Consider the following 25,968-nt stretch of genomic DNA (forward strand, 5'->3'; position numbering starts at 1 on the left):
ACTTTTCTCCAGAATTCCTTGATGTGCTTTAACAAGACACTATACTTGACAAAAGAACAAGGACATCAAAAAGGGGAAGTATTGATTATCTTTGAGTGGGGCTCAAGGGTACAATTCCTTCAAAATCCAAATGGATAGAGGTTGAAAAGGTGAGGGAACTGTATCCTCACCTACTGAACAATTGAAAGTTATCCTTTTGGGGTAAAAAAGGCTTCCAGTGGGGAGGAGTGATCAAGTGCTTAAAATTAGGCTAAAAACTCAAAGTGTTATAATCTTGATAAACTTAGCTTTAGATCAAAGAACTCGTCATTCTGATTCCAACGGTGAGAACGACACTCAAATTCGAGCTCATATGCAGAAGTTAGAGCAAGTCAAAGCTCAGGTTTGACTTGGACACATGGCAAGATTGGATGACGTGGCAAGGTCCTTCAGCGACTGAGGAGGAGCCAAGTGGCAAGCCGCCATTGGCCCTTTCATGTCACAAATTGCAATCGCAGGAAGGTCGGTGTTAAAAATCGGCCCCCGAGCAGGGAAGGGTTGTGATGCGATAAGGTAGGCGGGAAGGCATTCAAGAGTCGGCCGGAGGCGTGATGTGATATCACAATCGCATATCACAACAAGACATGTCCCGCATATGTATAAGACCACCTGTTTTCCACCAATTGCGATATCCCAGATGCGATAAGGTTATAGGCTGCAGTTTAATGTCTCGTTAGGTCCGCCGATATCACAATTGCACATTGCCACCTTGTTCACAGACCGTAAGCCCGCAAGACTCTGCTGATTGCGATTTGCGATAAGACAATCAATGCCGACAGGGTATGATCTGCTGTGTGGCGAAATTTTCGCCTAGTTAGAGCATTTTTGGGGCTAATTTGTAGGATCATGCCAAAAATGGGGCAATTTGTGGAGCGAATAATGGGAAAACAAGGGAAAGTCATAACTTCTTCAGTTTTTCAACAAATTGGATGCAAAAAGAGGCTGGATAGCCATTTTTGGAGATTCTTGACTGATTGGAGCAAGTTTCAGAAGCATTTGAGCATTGTAAACACAAATTTGTACACTTTTGAGCATAATAGAGAGGCCCAAGCCATTGGAAGCTGGACCAAGGAGACGTAGCCCATGAGGGGTGAACTCCTTTATCATGTGCGTGTTGTAATTTGTTTTTGATGATGTTCTGTACATGTTTATGCTGTTGTTCAATTTTTGGTTTATGTTAAATTGCTCATAAATTTATCGGAGGTCTAAAAATTCACCGAGAAATATTCATTGTAGGTCCGAAAATTTACTGATAAAAATTCACTGTAGACCCAAATATTTACCAATTTTTTTGTTTATCACAGATTTTAAAATGACTGATCCAAAAATTCACCTGAAACTAAATAAATAATTATATATACATTAAAATATATATTGTTTAATTTAAAGTACTCATATATATATGAGACATTAAACACTTTGCTGTATGGTCCATATAACCTCGTTCCCATCTTAACAATTTCAAATTTTCATCATTGTTAATCATTTTCCTTATAAAATTAATACAACATTATATGAGAATCAATCCACCACAAAGTTTCTTAAAATTTCTTTTATGTGGGTGTTCAAATTAATACATTATATGAGAATCAATTCACCTCAAAGTTTCTTAAAATTGTTTTTATGTGGGTGTTCAACATTAGTTTGCGGAGGTGGGGAGGTAAATGATATTGTGGTTTATTAACAAGTTAGTTATCTTTTTTTGTAAGTCTAAATTTTTTATTGATCAAACATAAAAAAATTATATCATGTCATTATGATTCTTTTTCTGGCACAATTTGCCTTATACTAGCGGTTTCAAAGCATAGATGAATGGTAAAAGGAATAACACAGTAAACATAAAAGGACATAAGGCACAATTAGAGAGGAAACAATTGATACTTTTTCCTTTCTTTTTCAAAATCCTGACCCAACCTTCTGAAGGCAGTTTGATCAAAGCAATCTGCAAATTATCATTGCGTGCTAAAAGAGATTCCTTGTTAAAGTCCAAAGATGCTGACTCATGATCTTGTTTCAATATACCCGAAGAAGCATTATTATTCAATATTTTTGTGCTTGCCAAAGGAGCATGGTCCACACCAGGAATCATAGGAGATGTTTGAGGCCTTGAATCTTAGACCTTGTCCCCCAGCTGGACTTCATCATCATCTTTTTCATCGTCTTTCTCTGACAAAAATGCCTTGCCATCCGTAGGAGGAGGGTTAAAGGGCTTCTAACTTTTAGATTTGGAATTGCAGATGTTCCGCTTCTATTGAGAATTAAACACCAAGCAAGAGTTTTGTAAGTGGCCCATTTGATGACAAAAGTAGTATTTTCATAGCCTAGAGCCTGAGTCCACTGGAAATCACTGATTTTTAAATTGATTTGGCTAGACAACCCTTTACACAAAATGGTCATCATTAATAAACTATTATGTTATAGTTTATTGCACACGATAAATTTATATGTATGTAAATTTAAGAATATTTTATAATTATATTTTTTTATGTTAAAAATTTAGGAGTGATCTAGATGAAAGTATGGTTTAAGAATTTTACATTTTAGGTATGTTTTTTTGGATAAGTTTGATCTAAAATATAGCTAAAAATTGTTGGAATGATAAATTTCAATTGTTAAATCTATATAGATTAAGTAATTAGAGGTTTTTTGAAAACTTTAAATCTTATTATACATTTAAAAATACATTTCCAATAAAACAAAATGACATTCTCATCAAATAATTTTATCATTGAATTTTAACAAACATAGAATAATTAAACTTCTATCATTGAATTAAAAAAAGAAGAAGAAAAAGACAAAAACATACAATAATTAAACTTCACATAACATTTCAAGAACATAAGGAAAAAACAATTTTATCTAAAAAAATGTTTTCAAAATTTTTATTTATTTATTTATAATTTAAATATTTTCCATCAAATTTTAAATATTCATAGTTAAAATTTGTATTTTTAGTTGCATCAAAAATTAATATTATATTTAGGGTGTGCAATCTCAACAATTTATCTACACAGTTTCAACCATTTAAAAACAATTTTATCTAAAAAATGTTTTCAATTTATTTATTTATAATTTAAATATTTTCCATCAAATTTCAAATATTCATAGTTAAATTTGTATTTTTAATTGCATCAAAAATTAATATTATATTTAGGGTGTGCAATCTCAACAATTTATCTACACAATTTCAACCATTTAAAAAAAAATTATGTGAACAATTTTTTTCAAATCACAACATATTTAAACTACATAGGATAAACAAAAGTTTCTATTAATATATATATATAAGGCGTAGTCTAATTTAGTGAAATAGCCTTTTTGATCAGAATTCACCAAAAATCTGAGAATATCATTTCAAGATTTTTTGTTCTTTAAAATACATTTTTGAATGCATAAATAGATTCCACATAAAAAAGCTTAGGACACTCAAATTCCACAATTTAAATGGAAAGTTTTAAAAATTTCTAAAAAATTCCGATTAAAATTAACTAAAAACATGTTGTAAAAAAACCATTTTTGTCGATCAATTAAACTATTTTTAAAAATAAATATAAAACCTCTAATAATAAATTCTATTTTTTCCAATTAATATATATAAAAATAAATATAAAACATATAATAAAAAATTCTAATATATGAGATAAATAACGACCCTTGCTTAACTCGAAGGCAAAACACAAAGACTGAAAAGACAAGGACGGGGAAATAGGAATCCGCCACTGAATACATGTCATCGAGGCCCCTTGGAAAAGAATCATTTAATTTCATCTTTTATTTTTGGGTTTTCCTTTTTAAGGCTGCCTTGCCGACCTCATCTCGGGCGTTTGTCTGCCACTACCGCTTTTCTCTAGCGCCCGGTCACTTGCGCTCCACGTATCCCACCTTTAACCAATGCCAGAAAGGGCTTTTCCATGTGACCGCTCTCTATGCAACCGACATGGCACGTATTTGCCAAAAGAGCCGCCAATTAAACAACTCGACCTCCGCTCCACCAAATTTGGCGGAATCTAATGGCAGATAGAAAATGTGTTAGAATAGCCTTATATGAATGATCCTATTTCCTAATTCTCTACCTTTATCATAATTTCCGCGAATCCGTCTTTGAAACCCTCATACAGGTGATCAATTTCTCGCCAGAATTCCTCATAATTCAGAGCCTGGAAGTTCATTGTTAGCCTTTTCTGCTCCAATTCGACCTTCATTATATCAAATTTCATCCATTGCTGTTACAGTCGAGGAATTTTTTCGGGGGCCGTAACCCCTTTGTTATGTATTGTAATTGTTCCATTTAGGCTGGGTCAGATTTTGCGGCCCGTTTCAGAGCGATCGCTGCCTTTGCATTCTGTGTTTGGAGATTTAATTGAAGCAAAACCCTCGATTCGTTCATCGTTAGGAGAAATGGATTCTGAGGACGATATGCACGATGCCAATGACACCGATGTATATGACAGCGAAGGATATGCGATGGAAGAAGACGATGATGATGAGGAAGACTATGGCTTTGTCGAAAACGCCAGCGATGATGATTCTGAGGAGAATACCTCCATTTCTCGCCGTCCTCAGGTAAATTTAGTTGCTTCTCTATAACTAACAGTTAGATGTTTGCCCGGAAAAGGATCGCTTAGTTCTGTAGGAACAATATCGGTTGTCGACCAAAGACAATTGCAGCCAGGCTGATTTTTGGATTGTCATTGGAAAACCTGGACTTTTAACCCCTTACACGAGGCAGTTTTGGGTACATATCAGTCTCCATCCTTTAGAATCTTTTAAGCGAGCATTTGCCAAAAAAAGGGACTTTGTTATGCATATTTGAGTTTTACTTCCAAGCCTTTCAGTGTATTTCTTATTTCTGTTGTCAATCATGGGTTTTGTTTCTAAAGGGGATTAGAAAAACTTATTCTCATTTATTGTGTTTATTTGCCATGTGTGTGTATGTGAGAGAGAGATTAAGATTAAATTCTGATAAAATTTGATTTTCGATTCTGATGAAAATATAGTTCCTGTAGACCAGGTACGTCTCCGATGACGTTAAAAGATAAACAAACATATCTCTGTGTATTTGTTCGTTTACAATTAAATTATAGTTAAATTTGACTCTTGACTCGGATGAAAATATGTCCATTTAGACCAGGTTGGTCTCAGACGACTTTATAAGGAAAGACAAACAAACAGCATCTGTGTGGGAGGTTTTTATCTACAGGACATTTGATTTATGTAGAATTTGCAAGTGAATTTCCCCTACTGCCCATGTGTTTGAATGAGTGTCGAGGTTAGAAGAATTTTGTAAAGGTTCATGTATAGCATGGTCAGTGTGAAGATAAAACGAAAATAAAGCGACGTTACAGGAGGCTCCCTCGGTGATATATTTCTGGCATTAAGTTTTTTAATTAAAATTTAATTTATATTAGCTTCTAAACCAAATTTTATGGCTTATTGTGGCTGAAAATACTCAAATCGGGTCCATTTTAATTTTAATTTTTAGTCAACAAGGTATTATAATTTGTGAAAATTGGAATTGTGTTAGCTAATCTTCCAAGGCAATTATTGTTTGTATCAGAGAATGCAAAAATAGTGCCTGAAAGATGAACAAGTTAAGTTCTGCTGGAAGACAAATGAACAAATAGCCAAGGTATTTAATTTAGATAAAAAAGTAGAGAACCTTTATTAGGGTGAACACTCAGAAATCTATTTTTTTATTTATTCTTTTGGAGGATGTAATGCTGATAAGCCAAGATTTTGAAGGAGATTGGAGTTCAATGGGTTGGGAATCTGAGTTGCCATCTCTTTGGCTTAAAATGCCTTGTCAACCAATTAATACGTTATTGTAAAGGCTGGTTTTTAAACCTATCCAACATTAGTTGCTTTCCCCAAGCGTATTGATTTCAAGCACCAAATATGCATGGTACTAAAATATTTGCTTGGATTACCTTGAAATTTATTGCATCAGTTTATCAGGGCAATGCTGAGAAGATTTCTGTACCTGCTCTGTACATTGCACCTGAATTGGAGTAAAGCTTAGAGGGTTTGAGTTTTATTAAATGGCAGTTCAATCAATTATTTTTCTTTAAAATTTTTTCCTTTCCCTAAAGGCTAAAGTTAACTGGTTGCTAAATGAATAAAAGGACATTGTGTTAGCCAACCTTACAATGCATCTATTGATTTGCTTCACACAATGCAAAAATAATGTGTAGAAGATGAACAATTTAAATTCTGGTGGATGACTAATGAACAAGTAGCTGAAGGATTTGATTAAGATCATGCTTTATTCTGAGATCATGCTTTTTTGGGAGGATGTAATGATGAGAAACTAAAAAGTTGAAAAAGGTGGGGTTTTTGAAATAGGAATGTTTCTGCACGGTGTAAAACTGAGAGGATTTAAGTTTATAAAATAGCAGTCCAATCAATTTATTTTTATTTAAAATCTTTTTCATTTTCTCTAAAATTAAATGGTCACCAAGGTCATTGACTATACTCAAAAAGGAACTTAAAGATTTGTTTGAAGCTTGAATGAAACAACTTTGTGGGATGAATTTTTAAATGAGCTGTCCATGGTTGGAGTTTTGCTGCATACCTTCATTTGAGGGGAAGTTTTCCATCTATCTTATTAAATTGATTTCATAATTGAAAATATGCTGTCATTTTTTAAAAATGATTGTCTTCAATGCCTAATATTTCTTATCCATGAGAAGTAATGGGTTTAATAAATATTTATCTATTTATCTTTTCCAAAATTAGAAGGAAAAATATAATTCTTGTGTTGGCCCCTTGAAAGGGTTTATTTATTTGTTTTCAAAATGCTAGCTAGCCTAGGTATGGGTTGGCTTAAAGTATTATGAAGATATGAAATGAACAATTGTGCAAATCGAGCTTTAATTTCTCTCTTTAACGTGATGTGAAAATTATTACTTTGTTAAATTTTGTTACTTTGCAGTCGAACTACACTATTTTAAGCGAGGAAGACATTCTTCAACGTCAAAAGGAAGCTATAGCATCTGTTTCTACAGTGCTTTCTATATCTACAGTGGAGGCTGGAATTCTTCTGCGTCACTTCAAGTGGTATAGTATTATATTATTTTAATTTTTAAATATAAAATCGTCCTTTAACATCATTGAAAATAATTCATTGTAATATTTGTTTCAACTTCTGTTTCACCTACAACCTTTCTACATATCTTTTTGTATGAAAGGATATCCAATTCTATTTTCTCTGCCACTGCATTCATTTTAGAGCAGCAGCTGTTATTCTATAGTCACCTTAAGTTTTATAGTTACTAGTATCTGTTACTTTATATTCTTTAAGCTTCTTTAGCACTATTGTAATTTTTGTTAAACGTGCATTCAGCCATGTCTTGGTGGTAGCAGAACAACCTCTTTGGCAACTTCTTGTCCTTCACTAGTTCTGTCATTGACATGATATTTCTTAAATTTTTCTTCTTAAATTCTTTCAAGGAACTGGAAGAAAAAATCCTGTACTTGCCACTCTTTTGATTTCATTGTCTTTAGTGGTTTGATTTTGACGCTGTCAGTCGGTTTATGTTGGTTTTCCTCTGCCACAAGGGGGCTTCCCTAGAATAGGATTACTAGAGCTTATACAATGAAGTCCAAGATGAAATGAAGGGATGGCTGTAGCAAAAGGAATTACAAAGGTTTAGGAAATAAGATGGATGAATGGACCAATGACTATTGTTTTTCCATTTGGCATATGGGATTCTTCTGCGTCACTTCAAGTGGTATAGTATTATATTATTTTAATTTTTAAATATAAAATTGTCCTCTAACATCATTGAAAATAATTTATTGTAATATTTGTTTCAACTTCTGTTTCACCTACAACCTTTCTACATATCTTTTTGTATGAAAGGATATCCAATTCTATTTTCTCTGCCACTGCATTCATTTTAGAGCAGCAGCTGTTATTCTGTAGTCACCTCAAGTTTTCTAGTTACTAGTATCTGTTGCTTTATATTCTTTAAGCTTCTGCACCACTATTGTAATTTTTGTTAAACGTACATTCAGCCATGTCTTGGTGGTAGCAGAACAACCTCTTTGGCAACTTCTTGTCCTTCACTAGTTCTGTCATTGACATGATACTTCTTAAAATTTTCTTCATAAATTCTTTCAAGGAACTGGAAGAAAAAATCCTGTACTTGCCACCCTTTTGATTTCATTGTCTTTAGTAGTTTGATTTTGACGCTGTCAGTCTGTTTATGCTGGTTTTCTTCTGCCACAAGGGGGCTTCCCTAGAATATGATTACTAGAGCTTATACAATGAAGTCCAAGATGAAATGAAGTGATGGCTGTAGAAAAAGGAATTACAAAGGTTTAGGAAATAAGATGGATGAATGGACCAATGACTATTGTTTTTCCATTTGGCATATGGGATTCTGTGTCACTTCAAGTGGTATAGTATTATATTATTTTAATTTTTAAATATAAAATCGTCCTTTAACATCATTGAAAATACTTCATTGTAATATTTGTTTCAACTTCTGTTTCACCTACAACCTTTCTACAAACTTTTTGTATGAAAGGATATCCAATTCTATTTTCTCTGCCACTTCATTCAATTTAGAGCAGCAGCTGTTATTCTATAGTAACCTCAAGTTTTCTAGTTACTAGTATCTGTTGCTTTATATTCTTTAAGCTTCTTCAGGACTATTGTAATTTTTTGTTGAACGTACATTCAGCCATGTCTTGGTGGTAGCAGAACAACCTTTTTGGCAACTTCTTGTCCTTCACTTGTTCTGTCATTGACATGATACTTCTTAAATTTTCTGCATAAATTCTTTCAAGGAACTGGAAGAAAAAAATCCTGTACTTGCCACCCTTTTGATTTCATTACCCTTTTGATTTCATTGTCTTTAGTGGTTTGATTTTGATGCTGTCAGTCTGTTTATGCTGGCTTTCCTCTGCCTCAAGGGGGCTTCCCTAGAATAGGATTACTAGAGCTTATACAATGAAGTCCAAGATGACATGAAGGGATGGCTGTAGCAAAAGGAATTACAAAGGTTTAGGAAATAATATGGATGAATGGACCAATGACTATTGTTTTTCCATTTGGCATATGGGATCAAATCAAGGTTTAGTGGGAGACTATCTTAATGGGGAATAATGGCCATTGAGACTGAAATGTACTAAGCAACAACCATTTCCTCTCTGACCCAAACTGCAGAAATTTAGCTAAAGAGATTACTAGGGAGATAAACTCCAATTCTGCATTTAGCCGAGCATAGAGAAAGAATGTATGCATAAACAACATCTCAAGGATAGGATAAAGGAAAAAAGAATAGCATTACCAAATTCACTACTTCATAACGTTTGTCAATATAATTCCAGCGATATGAGAGAGCATTAAGATCTACAAGACATCCTCATCCACAAAGCATTTTCATTAATCCTCCAAAGGCATCCTGTTAAAATTGGCAACTAGGGCCAAATTCCACCTTGGGACAGCTCATTTGATGGAGATGATGATTGCATTCAATTCCGCTTTTTGAGAGGACCAAAATTGATGTAAAGATCATCTAATTTGGACAAGCAGAAGTGTGTTTTTGAATTTATGCCCACGCATGTGCAAATTGCTTAGGTCGGCCACATCATCATATAGGCTAATGAAGCCCAATGGATGTGTCACTTCACCCTCAACGACTTGTATAAATACAAGTGACCTCTCACCTCATTTGGCATCATCATTCAGACATTCTTCTCTCTCCTCCTCTCATTGGTTCGTACAGCGATTGGGCATTCTCTCTCTCACATGGACAGAATTGCTGGGCCGAAAATTTCAGGAGTTGACCTAGTTTGACGGTTGACCAGTGTTGACTAAGGACTCTTTGACCAGCTTTGACTACGACTTTTGGAGGATTATTGCTCTTTCCTCCAGGCTGCATTTCTGAGCATAGAAATTGAGAAAATCTGGGCACTTTGACCAGCGTTGACTTTAGGGTTGACTGCAACTTTGACCGCAGAAAATTACATCAGACTTTCTCTCTCCTTTGACCAAATTTGACTGGATTTTGAAGGACTGTTTTGGGCTGACTTTGACCAGCAAGGAAAGCTGAATTTGACTGGGTTTGACCAATTTTCAAGTGAACTGTTTGACTGTTGTGTTGACCATATTTGACTTTCTGGTTAAGGCTGAGTTTGATTGTAGTTGACTGCAGATTTGCCAGGGCTGTTTTGACTTTGATTTGGCAAGTCAATTTTACCTTTTGTACTCCCTCTCTTTGCTGAACATTTGATATAATAATATGAAGAATTGGTCAAAGGGTTTTCCCCACATTGGGGTTTTTCCCTCCGCCAAATTTGGTGTCCTCTTGTCTTGGCTCGTCTTTTGCATTTTTATTTTATGTTCTATCTACAGTGATTGTCAATGTGATTTATGGTTAATGTGATTGCTATTAGAAACCAGTGTTCCACGGGGACTCGCCCCCCCCCTTAGGGGTCTAGTTTCCTCGCTCCCCCGCGCTCCGGGGACTTGGGGACGAGTAGGGGACGTTTCCCCACGCTCCCAAAATGGAGGAAACTCAGGGGGACGTGCCAGGGAAACGTTTCCCTTCCCTGAGGGGACGTTTCCCCACGCTCCCCAAAAAATGGCCTTGCTTATAGTTTACGATTTAATAGACCTAAAGTGGTACAAAGCTACTCATGTTCTGTTTGGGGATAATGTCTTGTGCTGTCTTTTGGTTTCAACAAGCGTTATTTTAGAGGGTCAGTATCATGGAAATTTGTTGGACCATATAGCACGTACATGAATTTTCCCTTTTAAAACTTCTCATTTTTTTCTCAAGTGATGGCTGGATTACAGTGGGGAGATAACTGGAGTGACAAGCAAAGAATATGAGACATTCAGTTTGTGTTTTTAATTTGCATGACATTTGACATACAAACTATGGAAGCAGCACCTATGTCATGTGGGAAATAATTGGGTGGACTATAGACTAACATGCGTTTACTGCAAGCATGACAAAATACTATGGGCAGCAAGAAATCTCTGGAACTGTCGTTATATATGAATTTATACAGTTACAAAATTTACACAGACCACAGTTGCTCAGCTTGAATTCTCAGGTCTGAAAATTATTTTCACCCCTGAAATACACTGCTAGTTTGAAGTTTGAACTGCATGGCATTGCTCTAATAAGGTAGACAAATTATCCATGCCATCGTTGGTCACCCAAGTTGGTTTGCAGATGGTCATCCTGCAGTCAATGTCATTTGATAGCAAACTGTCAGAAACTCTTTAATGTGATCTTCTCATCTCTCCTGGAACTAAAACTCTTCTTTCAGCATATGGTGTACTGTCTATATTATGTATAATATAACAAACTTTCTAGCTGTTGGATCCAATACAGCTGGACAACCCATTGTAGTTGCCCCTTCTACTGCCAATGCAGTGTTCCTGATCTGTTCATTTACCTTTTCACAGAATTCAGTGGCTACCTTATCAAGCTGAAGCTCTCCCTCTGTCTGACCAAAATCTAAATTAGAATTTGACCAAGCTGAATTAGAATTTTAAATTTATTATTTTATATGATATTATAAATTTGGATAATGTCAAATGATATTCATATCAATGATCATGCTTTGCAGCTTTTCAGTTCAAACCAAATTGTCATAGTGGACTCAATTAATAAATTATATTTTATATTTATAAATTTTTAAGACCCCGACGCTCCCCCACGTTTCCTAAAAAATGGTAGGGAGCTTTTGCATAGGCCGCTCCCGCGCCCCCTCGCTCCCTCGCCCCCTCGTCCCAGAACCTTGGTGGAACATTGTTAGAAACTGATTTGGAAATTGTCATTGGGATGCTAAAAAGTACATTGAAGTAATTGTGCTAAACATAGAACATACCATTGTTATCTAAATTTAACATGGTATCAGAGCTTGGGTGAAGACAAAGCCCAAGCAAGAGAGAGAAAAGGAATCACCAAGAAAGGTTTATTGGACAAGTTTCAATGGCTTCTTCAGCTTACTTCAAGATTGAGGACAAGCTCAATGACAAATTTGATGATCATGCATGGAAAATGACTTTGGACCTGACTTTGGAGGAACATGAAGTATTGGACTATGTGCAGGGAAAAAAGTTGTGGAGCCTCCTTTAAATGCACCAACTGCTGCTAAGACAAAGTATAGAAAGGTGAGGTCAAAGCAAAGAAAATTTTGGTTGATTCTATTCAAAAGCATTTGGTTGCCTATATTTCTAATTTGGGAACTTCTAAGGAAATATATGATAAGTTGGTTAGGATGTTCAAAGTGAACAATGCAAATCAAATCCTCTTTCTCAAAAACAAGTTGAAGGACATCAAGATGGATAAAGGGGAGTTCATCCAATCTTCACGAGGATCACACAAATCAAGAATGACCTTTTATCTATTGGAGAAGTTATTGCTGATAGGGAGCTCACTCTCATTGCACTTGGGGGTCTTTCATGAGCATGGGATGTGTTTGACACCACTATTCTCAACAATGAAAGGATTCCTAGTTTCGATGAATTATTGGCTAGATGCCCTCAAGAGGAGACAAAGCCTTCAGATGGAAATGAACCCACCGCTTTCTCCGCTCATGCAAAGAAGAAAAATAATGTTGGTCCAAGGAGACAGGGTCAAGGGTTCAAGCAAGGATTCAAAGAAGGAAGAAAAGGAAGTTGTGTCAATTATAACAGGTTCGACCACTATGCTAGAGAGTGTCCTCACAAGAAGAACTCTCCAAGGGATGATGACAATAACAACAACAAAGGCAATGATAATCAAAGGAACAAAAAGTTCAATAATAAAGGAAAAAGGAATGCTTCTGGTGCTCGATACGGAAATGGTTGACTTCCCAAATGTTGAAATTTGGTACCGGAGGACAGGTGGTTCCGTTAGGCTTTGATCTTTGACTTAGGGAAAAGTGTCCAAAAGAATTTAATTTTTCTCCTAAAGTGACTTTATAATTTTTATAAAGTCAAATCTAATTTAAAAGTGACTTTAAGGGATAAAGTTACTAAAGTCTAATTTTAAAGTGACTTTTATAAAGTGAATGAAAAATTAAAAAGAAAAAGTGACTTTGGAAATAAATGACTAAGTGGGTCTTTATTAAAGTGGGGTGAATAAAAAAATAGAAAGTGAGATTTAAATGAGCATTTAAGCTCAGCCCTAGATCTCAATCTATTTCAGCCATTGAATTTAGGGATCACCCAAAAGTCACTTAGGGTTGGATTAAGGGAGGAAAAGGAGGAAAAGATCATTCATTTTTTCATGAGCAGATTGAGAGAGAGAGAGCAAGAGAGATTTTTGGACAGGGAGGAGAAGGAGGCAGCAGCTTGGCACACATACCAAGGTTGCAGTTAAGCAAATCCGTACAGTTGAATGAACAAACAATAAAAGGCAGATTTTTGCACAGAAATCGAGGCAGTTGATTTTCTGCACAAAAATCGAGGTCTGTACAGCTTGTCCGTACAATCGGTACAACGCTCTGTACAGTCGGTACAGTAGCAGTACAACATTGTGTTGCTGTTTGGAAATTTCCAGTGGGTTGTGAGGCTCAGAAATCGAGATAAGTTGTAAATTTGCTTGCTGATTTTTGCTGAATATTTCTCACTGTAAAAGGCATTTTCCAGAAATAAAGAAGAGCTCTCAAACTGGTTTTCCCCAAGAGTTGTAGGGGGTTTTTCCAGGGTCACATTGACCAAAAATCACTGTGTTCAAATGTGTTAAATGGCTGTTTGTACTTGCTGATTTTTATTTCTGCATTTTCCAGCGTTCTGTAAAATTTCCAGGATTTGTGTTTTCAGCAATTTTTTTTTTGTTTTTCAGTTGTTGAATGAATGGATATTGAATGAGCATTTAACTGTATGGGAGAAATAAGGTGAAACTGAAAACCGGGGTGGGAAAACATAATTTTTTACATGGTATCGGAGCTTGAGTGCTGAAGGGCAGTTTGGGACAGCAAGGAGGAAAATTACAGCCTGCTGATTTTTCATTCAAAAAATTCCAGCACGCTGATTTTTCACAAACAACAGTTTTTATCTTTACTACAGTAGTGCTATTTTTCAGTTTTAGGACAGCAGGATGTCATTGGGATTGAGGGTAGAGGATAGGCTGGATGGGCATACAAACTACAATGTTTGGAAGGAGAGAATGCAGAGTATCTTTGAGGAGGCAGAAGTCTGGGACATCATGGTGCATACCACACAGAACCCTGTTGTTGTGCCTACTGATGCCACTCAGTTGGCTGAGTATAATAAAAAGAACAACAAGGGTAAGAGACTGATTCTAGACGAAATCAAAGACCATTGCATTCCTCATGTGAGAGGAAAGAGAAATGCCCATGAGATGTGGACAACATTGTCCAATCTCTACTAGAGTACCAATGAGAATCGGAAAATGGTCTTGAAGAAAAAGCTGAAGAACATTAAGATGGGTAATGATAGTGCAGCTGGATATCTCACAAAGATTACTAATGTGAGAGATGAGTTGGCAGCAATTGGAGAGGCCATTCAACCCATTGAGTTGGTGCGGATTGCAGTGAATGGCCTCCCCCGTTCATGGATGAACTTTGCTGATGGGGTTTGTGCACGTGAGATCCTTCCCACATGGGAGAGGTTATGGGATGATTGCATTCAGACAGAGATCAGGAAAGGTCAGCTTGGGGCAGTCAAGCCAGTTGAGTAGGATGAGGATGTAGCACTGTCGGCAGGAGGCAAGAAAGGCAAAGGGAAGAAGCAGGTTTCCATAAGCAATGGTGGGGGCAAAGGCAAAGGTAAAGGTAAACAGGGTGATACACAGAAGGACTATTCCAAAGTGAAGTGTTGGAATTGTCAAAAGATGGGACACTATGCAGTTGTGTGTCCGGAGAAGAAGAAGGGGAAGAACCAGAACGTGGCAGCTTCAGCAGAGGTTGAGGACTTTGCAGTTCGTTTTGATCGAGAGTTTGGGTTCACTGCGTATGAGTCCTCTAGTGCAGGATCACCTGCCTCACAGGTTCAGAGGGAGCATGCTCTTCCCTCGATTAGCGGAGCATCTTCGGGGATCTGGTATGTGGACAATGGGGCTTTACGTCACATGACAGGAGTCCGTGAGTACTTCTCAGAGCTTTCAGAGAGTGGCACTGATATAGAGGTAGTACTCGGTGATGATAGAGTTGTTAGAGCAGTCGGTGTGGGGACTCTGACATTTCAGAGGGAGTCCAAACCTCCCTTGAAGGTGTCAGATGTTCTTTATGTGCCAGGGATGAGGAAGAACCTCATATCTGTCTCAGCTTTGGAGGACAGAGGATATGAGGTACTGTTAAGGGGAGGACAGGTGTTGATGTATCCCAGGGGCACTCCAGCTGATTCAGCTAGAGTGATAAGTGTAAGCCATGCAAAGGTGTACAAGTTTGCATTCCAGTCCCTTGTGGCATTGAGCAGTAGTACCGACAGTAGAGCTAGCAGTTCTGAGCTGTGTGAGATTTGGCACCGCAGGATGGGACATATGTATCATGGAGCCTTGAGGACATTGCGGGAGATCACTACAGGTGTGCCAGATTTCAATACTGATCACTTTGATACTTGCAGAGGATGTGCGATGGGCAAGTTTGCCAAATCCCCTTTTCCCAGCAGTGACAGCAGAGCCACTGGGATACTTGATTTGATTCATTCCGATGTGAGCGGTCGGATGTCTCATGTTTCCTTGATTAGATATGAGAACTATGTTTTATTCATTGATGATCACTCCAGGAGGACCTGGATTTATTTCTTGAAGACCAAGAGTGAGGTCTCAAGCGGTTTCAGGAGTTTAGAGCTCTTGTGGAGACACAGACAGGTCGGAAGATCAAGTCCCTGAGGTCGGACAATGGAGGAGAGTACACTCTTGGAGATTTTGTTGACTATTTTGCGGAGGCAGGCATTAGGAGGGAGTTCACTGTTCCTTACAAACCCCAGCAGAACGGGGTTGTGGAGAGGAAGAACAAATCCATCGTAGGGGCTGCCAAAGCCATGTTACATGATCAGGGGTTGCCATTGTTCTTGTGGGCAGAGGCCTGCAACACTGCTGTTTATTTGCAGAACAGGAGTCCGCATCGTGCCTTGGGGCACATGACTCCGGAGGAGGCTTTTTTTGGGAAGAAGCCTGATATTGGTCATCTTCGTATCTTTGGGTGCATCACATACTCCCACATACCCAAGGAGAAGAGGAACAAACTAGAGCCCACCGCAGAGAAGGGTATCTTTGTGGGCTACAGTGAGACCTCAAAGGCCTTTCGGATTTACATTCCTGCACAGAGGAGAGTTGTTGTTAGGCGGGATGTGAAGTTCGAGGAGGATAGGGCCTTTAGGAGATCACGGGAGTTAGAGTATCTGGATCAGCCAGACCCTCAGCAGTCAGTTGCAGGGATCAGGAGGATCTGGAGGTACATCTATGAGGATGTCAGGTCCATCAGTGAGCAATGGCTCACCGAGCCAGAGGGGTAGTGCTCTGGGCAGCTGTAGAGCAGTTCACAGAGCAGTTCACTAGGGAGTCCATTGATGGGCAGTTCACACGGTACCTCAACTTTTACAGGTTTAGGTGCAGGCAGGAGGACAACAGACAAATCAGGAGTTCAGGCTCCTGATGATGATGGGGAGGAGGAGTTTCATTCTCCTATGGGAGAAGTGCACTCAGGGAAGAGGAAGCCCAAGTGGCTTCAAGACACCTTGAGTGATGCCACATCTGTTGCTGAGCCTAAGAGGTCGGTCAGAGATAGTAGACCACCTGAGAGGTTTTGTAGCTATATGGCAATGGTTACCAGCATCCTTGACTCTGAGCATTCTAGCTATATGAGGAGGCAGTTAGCCAGCAGGTCTCGAGAGAGGCCATGCAGGAGTAGTATTCTTCTATCATGAAAAATGATGTTTGGGAGGTGGTGTCGAGGCCTGAGGGCAAATCCGTGGTTACTTCCAGATGGCTTTACAAGGTAAAGCATGTTGCAGATGGCAACATTGAGAAATTCAAAGCGAGGTTTGTGGGTAGAGGGTTCTCCCAGGTAGAGGGAGTTGATTATGAGGAGACCTTCGCTCCCGTGGCTCGATATACTTCGATCCGCTCCATTATATCGATAGCAACAAAGATGGGTTGGAAAATCCACCAGATGGATGTGAAGACTGCGTTTCTCAATGGCTTCATACAGGAGGAGGTGTACATTGAGCAGCCACAGGGCTTTGAGGTGCATGGGAAGGAGTCCCATGTGTGCAGACTGAAGAAGGCCCTTTATGGCCTGAAGCAAGCTCCCAAAGCTTGGTACTCCAGGATAGATACATACTTACAGGGGTTGGGTTTCACAAAGAGTGAGGCAGATCCTAACCTTTACTTTATTGTGATAGGTGAGGAGCTTCTCATTCTGGTGCTGTATGTGGATGACTTGGTCATTACAGGTGCAGAGAGATTCATAGAGCACTGCAAGAGAGATCTTGCGACGGAGTTTGAGATGAAGGACATCGGCTTGATGCATTACTTTTTGGGTTTGGAGGTGTGGCAGGAGGAGGGGCATTTTTTCCTGGGGTAGGGGAAGTATATTGTGGACATCCTTGGCAAATTCCACATGGAGGATTGTAGACCCATGTCGACACCGATGATCACAAACTGGAAGAAGCTTCTTGCTTCGGATTTCGAGTTGGTGGATCCCATATTGTACAGGCAGCTAATTGGTTCCTTGATGTATTTGGTCAACACTAGACCAGATATTTGTTTTGCAGTCAACACGATGAGTCGGTTTATGTGTGAACCTAGGAAGGTTCACTGGGTGGCTGCAAAACACATTTTGCGGTACTTGTAGGGGACAGTGGATTATGGTCTGGACTACAGGCAGGGGGATGGTGTTGAAATTTGGTACCGGAGGACAGGTGGTTCCCTAAGGCTTTGATCTTTGGCCTAGGGAAAAGTGTCCAAAAGAATTTAATTTTTTTCCTAAAGTAACTTTATAATTTTTTATAAAGTTAAATCTAATTTGAAAGTGACTTTAAGTGATAAAGTTACTAAGTCTAATTTTAAAGTGACTTTTATAAAGTCAATGAAAAATTAGAAAGGAAAAGTGACTTTGGAAATAAATGACTAAGTGGGTCTTTATTAAAGTGGGGTGAATTAAAAAATAGAAAGTGAGATTTAAATGAGCATTTATTCTCAGCCATTGATCTAAATCTATTTCAGCCATTGGATTTAGGGATCACCCAAAAGTCATTTAGGGTTGGGTTAAGGGAGGAAAAGGAGGAAAAGATCAATTCATTCTTTCATGAGCAGATTGGGAGAAGGAGAACAAGAGAGCAAGGGAGATTTCTGGACAAGGAGGAGAAAGAGGCAGCAGTTTGGCACACATACAGGCAGCACTTCAGCAAATCCGAACAGCATAAAGAACAAGCAGAAAAAGGCAGTTTTTGTGAGCAAAACAGTGGAAAAATTAATTTTCAGCACGAATATCGAGGAGGCGATTTTCTGCACATTTTTCGAGGGCTGTCCGTACAAGTCCGTACGACCGTCCGTACAGTCCGTACGGTCCGTACATCTCGTACAGCACTTTTCAGATTGTCTGTTGGGCTGAAAACAGATAAGTTTTGCTTGCTGGAAATTTCTGTTTTTGCTGAAATTTATTTGCTGAAAATTTTCTCTGTAAAAAGGCATTTTCCAGAAATAAAGAAGAGCTCTCAAACTGGTTTTCCCCAAGAGTTGTAGGGGGTTTTTCCAGGGTCAAGTTGACCAAAAATATCAGTGTTTTAATGGCTGTTTTTACTTGCTGATTTTTATTTCTGCAATTTCTAGCACTCTGAAAAATTTCCAGAATTTGTGTTTTCAGCAATATTTATTTTTTTCAGTTTGTTAAATGTATGGCTATGGGAATGGGCATTTAACTACATGGGAGAAATAAGGTGAAACTGAAAACCGGGGTGGGAAAACAAAATTTTTTACATGGTATCAAAGCTTGAGTGCTGAAGGGCAGTTTGGGACAGCAAAAGGAAAAAAATACAGCTGCTGATTTTTTCACTCAGAAATTCCAGCAAGCGGATTTTTCATAAACAACAGTTTTATCTTTACCACAACAGTGCTATTTTTCAGTTTTAGGACAGCAAGATGTCATTGGGATTGAGGGTGGAGGATAGGTTGGATGGGCATACAAATTACAGCGTTTGGAAGGAGAGAATGCAGAGTATCTTTGAGGAGGCAGAAGTCTGGGATATCATGGTGCATACAGCACAGCACCCTGTTGTTGTGCCTACTGATGCTACTCAGTTGGCAGCTTATAATAGAAAGAACAACAAGGGTAAGAGACTGATTCTAGACGGAATCAAAGACCATTGCATTCCTCATGTGAGAGGAAAGAGCAATGCCCATGAGATGTGGACAGCATTGTCCAATCTCTACCAGAGTACCAATGAGAACCGGAAGATGGTCCTGAAGGAGAAGCTGAAGAACATTAAGATGGGGAATGATAGTGCAGCTGGATATCTCACAAAGATTACCAATGTGAGAGATGAGTTGGCAGCGATTGGAGAGGCCATTCCATCCACTGAGTTGGTGCGTATTGCAGTGAATGGCCTCCCCGTTCATGGTTGAACTTTGCTGATGGGGTTTGTGCACGTGAGACCAATGTTGCACGAAGCGGGAGCGAAGCGGAAGCGGAAGCGGAAGCGTCATTTTCCAAAAATCTAGGAAGCGAAGCGTCCGCGGAAGAGTCTGCTATATATATATATTTTTTATATTTTTTTGCATTTATACTCAAAACAAACATCCCAAATACCAAATTAATTGTAGAAGACATGAAAACATGCATATTTTTGCATAAATCAAGATAGATATGGCATCCATGATTCCATTGTAGTTACTAGTATGTACAACAATCATCTATATTCTAGCTATTACAAACATACATCAAATTTTTAAGCATATTATAAAACATAAAACATTTAAGCATATTATAAAACATAAAACATAGAGCATATTATGATTTATCTAGCAAGTGAGCAACTGTCAACATTTGTCATGTCCAAAATTCAAATAATAATGTTTACAAAATATGTCACTTGGTCACCGCCAAGCCAAAAAGGTCCAAAATTCAAATTCACAAGTCTACAAGTCTAATGAGTAATCTATGACAGAAAGTAGTAGATTGTGAATATATCTACTAATCTCTCCTCCTTCCACCACGAATAGAACGTGGTGGCAGGCCTCCACGTGGTGGCAATGAAGAAGATGGTGCCTCTGGAAATCGTGGCACTGAAACTGATGAAGAAGAACCCCCTGCTGTTGGTGTTGAACCATGGAACCTAGGAACCAAGGGACCAGATGAGGGAGCATCTGCTATATTTATATTTTTTTTTGCTTTCATTTGTCACCCTAACCCAAGGTGGACCCACCCCCAACAAGCAAACTCACCTAAAATTTAAAAAAAAATTGAAAAAAAAAAGATTTTCTAAATGCTTTTCCGGAAGCTTTTCTGGAAGCTTCTGGGAAGCGTCTGGGAAGCGCCGTACGAAGCGCGCTTCGGCGCTTCGGAAGCGCCAACGCTTCCAAATTTCCAGGAAGCGTCTAAAATTTTCGGAAGCGCGCTTCGCCATTTTCGGAAGCGCGCTTCCGGGGGCGCTTCCGTACGGGGCGCGCTTCGGGCCTAGGATCCGGGGGGGGTGGCGCTTCCTGCAACATTGCGTGAGACCCTTCCCACATGGGAGAGGTTTTGGGATGATTGTATTCAGACAAAGATCAGGAAAGGACAGCTTGGGGCAGCCAAGCCAGTTGAGCAGGATGAGGACGTAGCACTGGTGGCAGGAGGCAAGAAAGGCAAAGGGAAGAAGCAGGCTTCCACAAGCGGTGGTGGAGGCAAAGGCAAAGGTAAAGGTAAACAGGGTAACTCACAGAAGGACTATTCCAAAGTGAAGTGTTGGAATTGTCAGAAGATGGGACACTATGCAGTTGTGTGTCCGGAGAAGAAGAAGAAGAAGGGGAAGAACCAGGATGTGGCAGCTTCAGCTGAGATTGAGGACTTTGCAGGTCGTTTTGACCGGGAGTTTGCGTTAACTACATGTGAGTCCTCTAGTGCAGGATCGCCTGCCACACAGGTTCAGAGGGAGCATGCTTTTCCCTCGATTAGCGGAGCATCTACAGGTATCTGGTATGTGGACAGTGGGGCTTCACGTCACATGACAGGAGTCCGGGAGTACTTCTCAGAGCTTTCAGAGAGTGGCACTGATATTGAGGTAGTACTCGGTGATGACAGAGTTGTTAGAGCAGTCGGGGTGGGTACACTGACATTTCAGAGGGAGTCCAGACCTCCCTTGAAAGTGTCAGATGTTCTTTATGTGCCAGGGATGAGGAAGAACCTCATATCCGTCTCAGCTTTGGAGGACAGAGGATATGAGGTACTGTTAAGGGGAGGACAGGTGTTGATGTATCCCAGGGGCACTCCAGCTGATTCAGCTAGAGTGATAGGTGTACGCCATGCAAAGGTGTACAAGTTTGCATTCCAGCCCCTTCTGGCATTGAGCAGTAGTACCGACAGCAGAGCTAGAAGTTCTGAGCTGTGTGAGATTTGGCACCGCAAGATGGGACACATGTATCATGGAGCCTTGAGGACATTGCAGGAGATCACTACAGGTGTGCCAGATTTCAGTACTGATCACTTTGATACTTGCAGAGGTTGTGCGATGGGCAAGTTTGCCAAATCCCCTTTTTCCAGCAGTGACAGCAGAGCGACCGGGATACTTGATTTGATTCATTCCGATGTGAGCGGTCGGATGTCTCATGTTTCCTTGAGTGGATATGAGTACTATGTGTTATTCATTGATGATCACTCCAGGAGGACCTGGATTTATTTCTTGAAGACCAAGAGTGAGGTCTTCAAGCGGTTTCAGGAGTTCAGAGCTCTTGTGGAGACTCAGACAGGTCGAAAAATCAAGTCCCTGAGGTCGGACAATGGAGGAGAGTACACCCTTGGAGAGTTTGTTGACTATTGTGCGGAGGCAGGTATTAGGAGGGAGTTCACTGTTCCTTACAACCCCCAGCTGAACGGGGTTGCGGAGAGGAAGAACAGATCCATCATAGGGGCTGCTAAAGCCATGTTACATGATCAGGGGTTGCCATTGTTCTTGTGGGCAGAGGCCTGCAACACAGCTGTTTACTTGCAGAACAGGAGTCCGCATCGTGCCTTGGGGCACATGACTCCGGAGGAGGCCTTCTCTGGGAAGAAGCCTGATCTTGGTCATCTTCATATCTTTGGATGCATTACATACTCCTATATACCCAAGGAGAAGAGGACCAAACTAGAGCCCACCCCAGAGAAGGGTATCTTTGTGGGCTATAGTGAGACCTCAAAGGCCTTTCGGATTTACATTCTTGCACAGAGGAGAGTTGTTGTCAGACGGGATGTGAAGTTCGAGGAGGACAGGGCCTTTAGGAGGTCACGGGAGTTAGAGTATCCGGATTAGCCAGACCCTCAGCAGCAGTTGAGTCAGTCGCAGGGATCCAGTGGGCAGGGATCAGGAGGATCCGGAGGTACATCTATGAGGATGTCAGGTCCATCAGTGAGCAGTGGCTCACCGAGCCAGAGGGGTGGTGCTCCGGGCAGCATGCAGAGCAGTTCACAGAGCAGTTCACTAGGGAGTCCACTGATGGAGAGTTCACACGGTACCTCAGCTTCTACAGGTTCAGGTGCAGGCAGGAGGACAGCAGACAGACAGTCAGGAGTTCAGGCTACTGATGGTGATGAGGAGGAGGAGTTTCATTCTCCTATGGGAGAAGCATGCTCAGGGAAGAGGAAGCCCAAGTGGCTTCAGGACACCTTGAGAGATGCCACATCTGTTGCTGAGCCGAAGAGGCCGGTCAGAGAGAGTAGACCACCTGAGAGGTTTTGTAGTTATATGGCGATGGTTACCAGCATCCTTGACTCTGAGCCTTCTAGCTATGAGGAGGCAGCTAGCCAGCAGGTCTGGAGAGAGGCCATGCAGGAGGAGTATTCTTCTATCATGAAGAATGATGTTTGGGAGGTGGTGCCGAGGTTTGAGGGCAAATCCGTGGTTACTTCTAGATGGCTTTACAAGGTAAAGCATGCTGCAGATGGCAGCATTGAGAAATTCAAAGCGAGGTTTGTGGCTAGAGGGTTCTCCCAGGTAGAGGGAGTTGATTATGAGGAGACCTTCGCTCCCGTGGCTCGATATACTTCGATCCGCTCCATTATATCGATAGCAGCAGGGATGGGTTGGAAGATCCACCAGATGGATGTGAAGACCGCATTTCTCAATGGCTTCATACAGGAGGAGGTGTACATTGAGCAGCCACAGGGCTTTGAGGTGCATGGGAAGGAGTCCCATGTGTGCAGATTGAAGAAGGCCCTTTATGGCCTGAAGCAAGCTCCCAGAGCTTGGTACTCCAGGATAGATGCATACTTGCAGGGGATGGGTTTCACAAAGAGTGAGGCAAATCCAAACCTTTACTTTATTGTGATTGGTGAGGAGCCTCTCATTCTGGTGCTGTATGTGGATGACTTGATCATTACAGGTGCAGAGAGACTCATAGAGCACTGCAAGAGAGATCTTGCGGCGGAGTTTGAGATGAAGGACATCGGCTTGATGCATTACTTTTTGGGTTTGGAGGTGTGGCAGGAGGAGGGGCATTTCTTCCTGGGGCAGGGGAAGTATATTGTGGACATCCTTAGCAGATTCCACATGGAGGATTGTAGACCCATGTCGACACCAATGATCACCAACTGGAAGAAGCTTCATGCTTCGGATTCCGAGTTGGTGGATCCCACATTGTACAGGCAGCTGATTGGTTCCTTGATGTATTTGGTCAACACTAGACCAGATATCTGTTTTGCAGTCAACACGATGAGTCAGTTTATGTGTGAGCCTAGGAAGGTTCACTGGGTGGCTGCAAAACACATTTTGCGGTACTTGCAGGGGACAGTGGATTATGGTCTGGACTACAGGCAGGGAGATGGAGTGAGATTGGCAGGATACACTGATTCTGATTGGGCAGGTTGTGCTTCTGATAGGAAGAGCACTTCAGGGTGTTGTTTTGGGTTGGGTTCAGCAGTAGTGTCATGGTTTAGCCGGAAGCAGCAGTCAGTAGCACTGAGTTCAGCGGAAGCAGAGTATATGGCAGCCAGTCTAGCTAGTTGTGAGGCTATCTGGCTTCGCAAGATGTTGTTTGGCTTATTTGGTCAGCCGTTGAGACCTTCAGTGATTTACTGTGATAATCAGAGTTGCATTAAACTCACGGAGAATCCAGTATTTCATGACAGGTCAAAGCATATCGGGATCAGATATCATTTCATCAGAGACTATGTTCAGAAGGGAGCTGTGAAGCTTGAGTATATTTCCACTGATGAGCAGGTTGCAGATATTCTTACTAAAGCCTTACCACGGGGCAAGCATGTCTACTTCAGAGACAAGATGGGTGTGGTGAGGAACACCTTCCTCGGTAAGAGGGAGTGTTGAAATTTGGTACCGGAGGACAGGTGGTTCCCTAAGGCTTTGATTTTTGGCCTAGGGAAAAGTGTCCAGAAGAATTTAATTTTTCTCCTAAAGTAACTTTATAATTTTTTATAAAGTTAAATCTAATTTGAAAGTGACTTTAAGTGATAAAGTTACTAAGTCTAATTTTAAAGTGACTTTTATAAAGTCAATGAAAAATTAGAAAGGAAAAGTGACTTTGGAAATAAATGACTAAGTGGGTCTTTATTAAAGTGGGGTGAATTAAAAAATAGAAAGTGAGATTTAAATGAGCATTTAATCTCAACCATTGATCTAAATCTATTTCAGCCATTGGATTTAGGGATCACCCAAAAGTCATTTAGGGTTGGGTTAAGGGAGGAAAAGGAGGAAAAGATCAATTCATTCTTTCATGAGCAGATTGGGAGAAGGAGAGCAAGAGAGCAAGGGAGATTTCTGGACAAGGAGGAGAAAGAGGCAGCAGTTTGGCACACATACAGGCAGCACTTCAGCAAATCCGAACAGCATAAAGAACAAGCAGAAAAAGGCAGTTTTTGTGAGCAAAACAGTGGAAAAATTAATTTTCAGCACGAATATCGAGGAGGCGATTTTCTGCACATTTTTCGAGGGCTGTCCGTACAAGTCCGTACGGCCGTCCGTACAGTCCGTACGTCCGTACATCCGCACGGTCCGTACATCCGCACGGTCCGTACATCCGTACGGTCCGTACATCTCGTACAGCACTTTTCAGATTGTCTGTTGGGCTGAAAACAGATAAGTTTTGCTTGCTGGAAATTTCTGTTTTTGCTGAAATTTATTTGCTGAAAATTTTCTCTGTAAAAAGGCATTTTCCAGAAATAAAGAAGAGCTCTCAAACTGGTTTTCCCCAAGAGTTGTAGGGGGTTTTTCCAGGGTCAAGTTGACAAAAAATATCAGTGTTTTAATGTGTTTTAATGGCTGTTTTTAATTGCTGATTTTTATTTCTGCAATTTCCAGCACTCTGAAAAATTTCCAGAATTTGTGTTTTCAGCAATATTTATTTTTTCAGTCTGTTAAATGTATGGCTATGGTAATGAGCATTTAACTACATGGGAGAAATAAGGTGAAACTGAAAACCGGGGTGGGAAAACAGAAAATTTTACAGATGGAGTGAGATTGGCAGGTTACACTGATTCTGATTGGGCAGGTTGTGCTTCTGATAGGAAGAGCACTTCAGGGTGCTGTTTTGGGTTGGGTTCGGCAGTAGTGTCATGGTTCAGCCAGAAGCAGCAGTCAGTAGCATTGAGTTCAGTGAAAGCAGAGTTGGTCAGCCGTTGAGACCTTCAATTATTTACTGTAATAATCAGAGTTGCATTAAACTCACGAAGAATCCAATTTTTCATGACAGGTCAAAGCATATCGGGATCAGATATCATTTCATCAGAGACTATGTTCAGAAGGGAGCTGTGAAGCTTGAGTATATTTCCACTGATGAGCAGGTTGCAGATATTCTTACCAAAGCCTTACCACGGGGCAAGCAT

The 25,968-nt window shown here is 40.1% G+C and overlaps 1 protein-coding gene across 1 annotated transcript in view; it reads left to right on the top strand.

Moving 5' to 3' along the window:
* The first annotated feature begins 4,104 nt into the window (after positions 1–4,104).
* LOC149257223 (putative E3 ubiquitin-protein ligase ARI7) overlaps positions 4,105–25,968 on the top strand; it is a 45,980-nt gene continuing 24,116 nt past the window's right edge. Inside the window, exons 1-2 of the mRNA XM_089413759.1 lie at positions 4,105–4,602; positions 6,971–7,095. Of these exons, the coding sequence (XP_089269885.1) occupies positions 4,438–4,602; positions 6,971–7,095 (290 nt within the window). The 5' untranslated portion in view covers positions 4,105–4,437. The remainder of the gene's footprint in view (positions 4,603–6,970; positions 7,096–25,968) is intronic.

This window comes from Pinus tabuliformis, chromosome 6, assembly GCF_031772625.1.
Source record: "Pinus tabuliformis cultivar Carrire ecotype Pingquan chromosome 6, CPIR1, whole genome shotgun sequence".
Lineage (NCBI taxonomy): Eukaryota > Viridiplantae > Streptophyta > Pinopsida > Pinales > Pinaceae > Pinus > Pinus tabuliformis.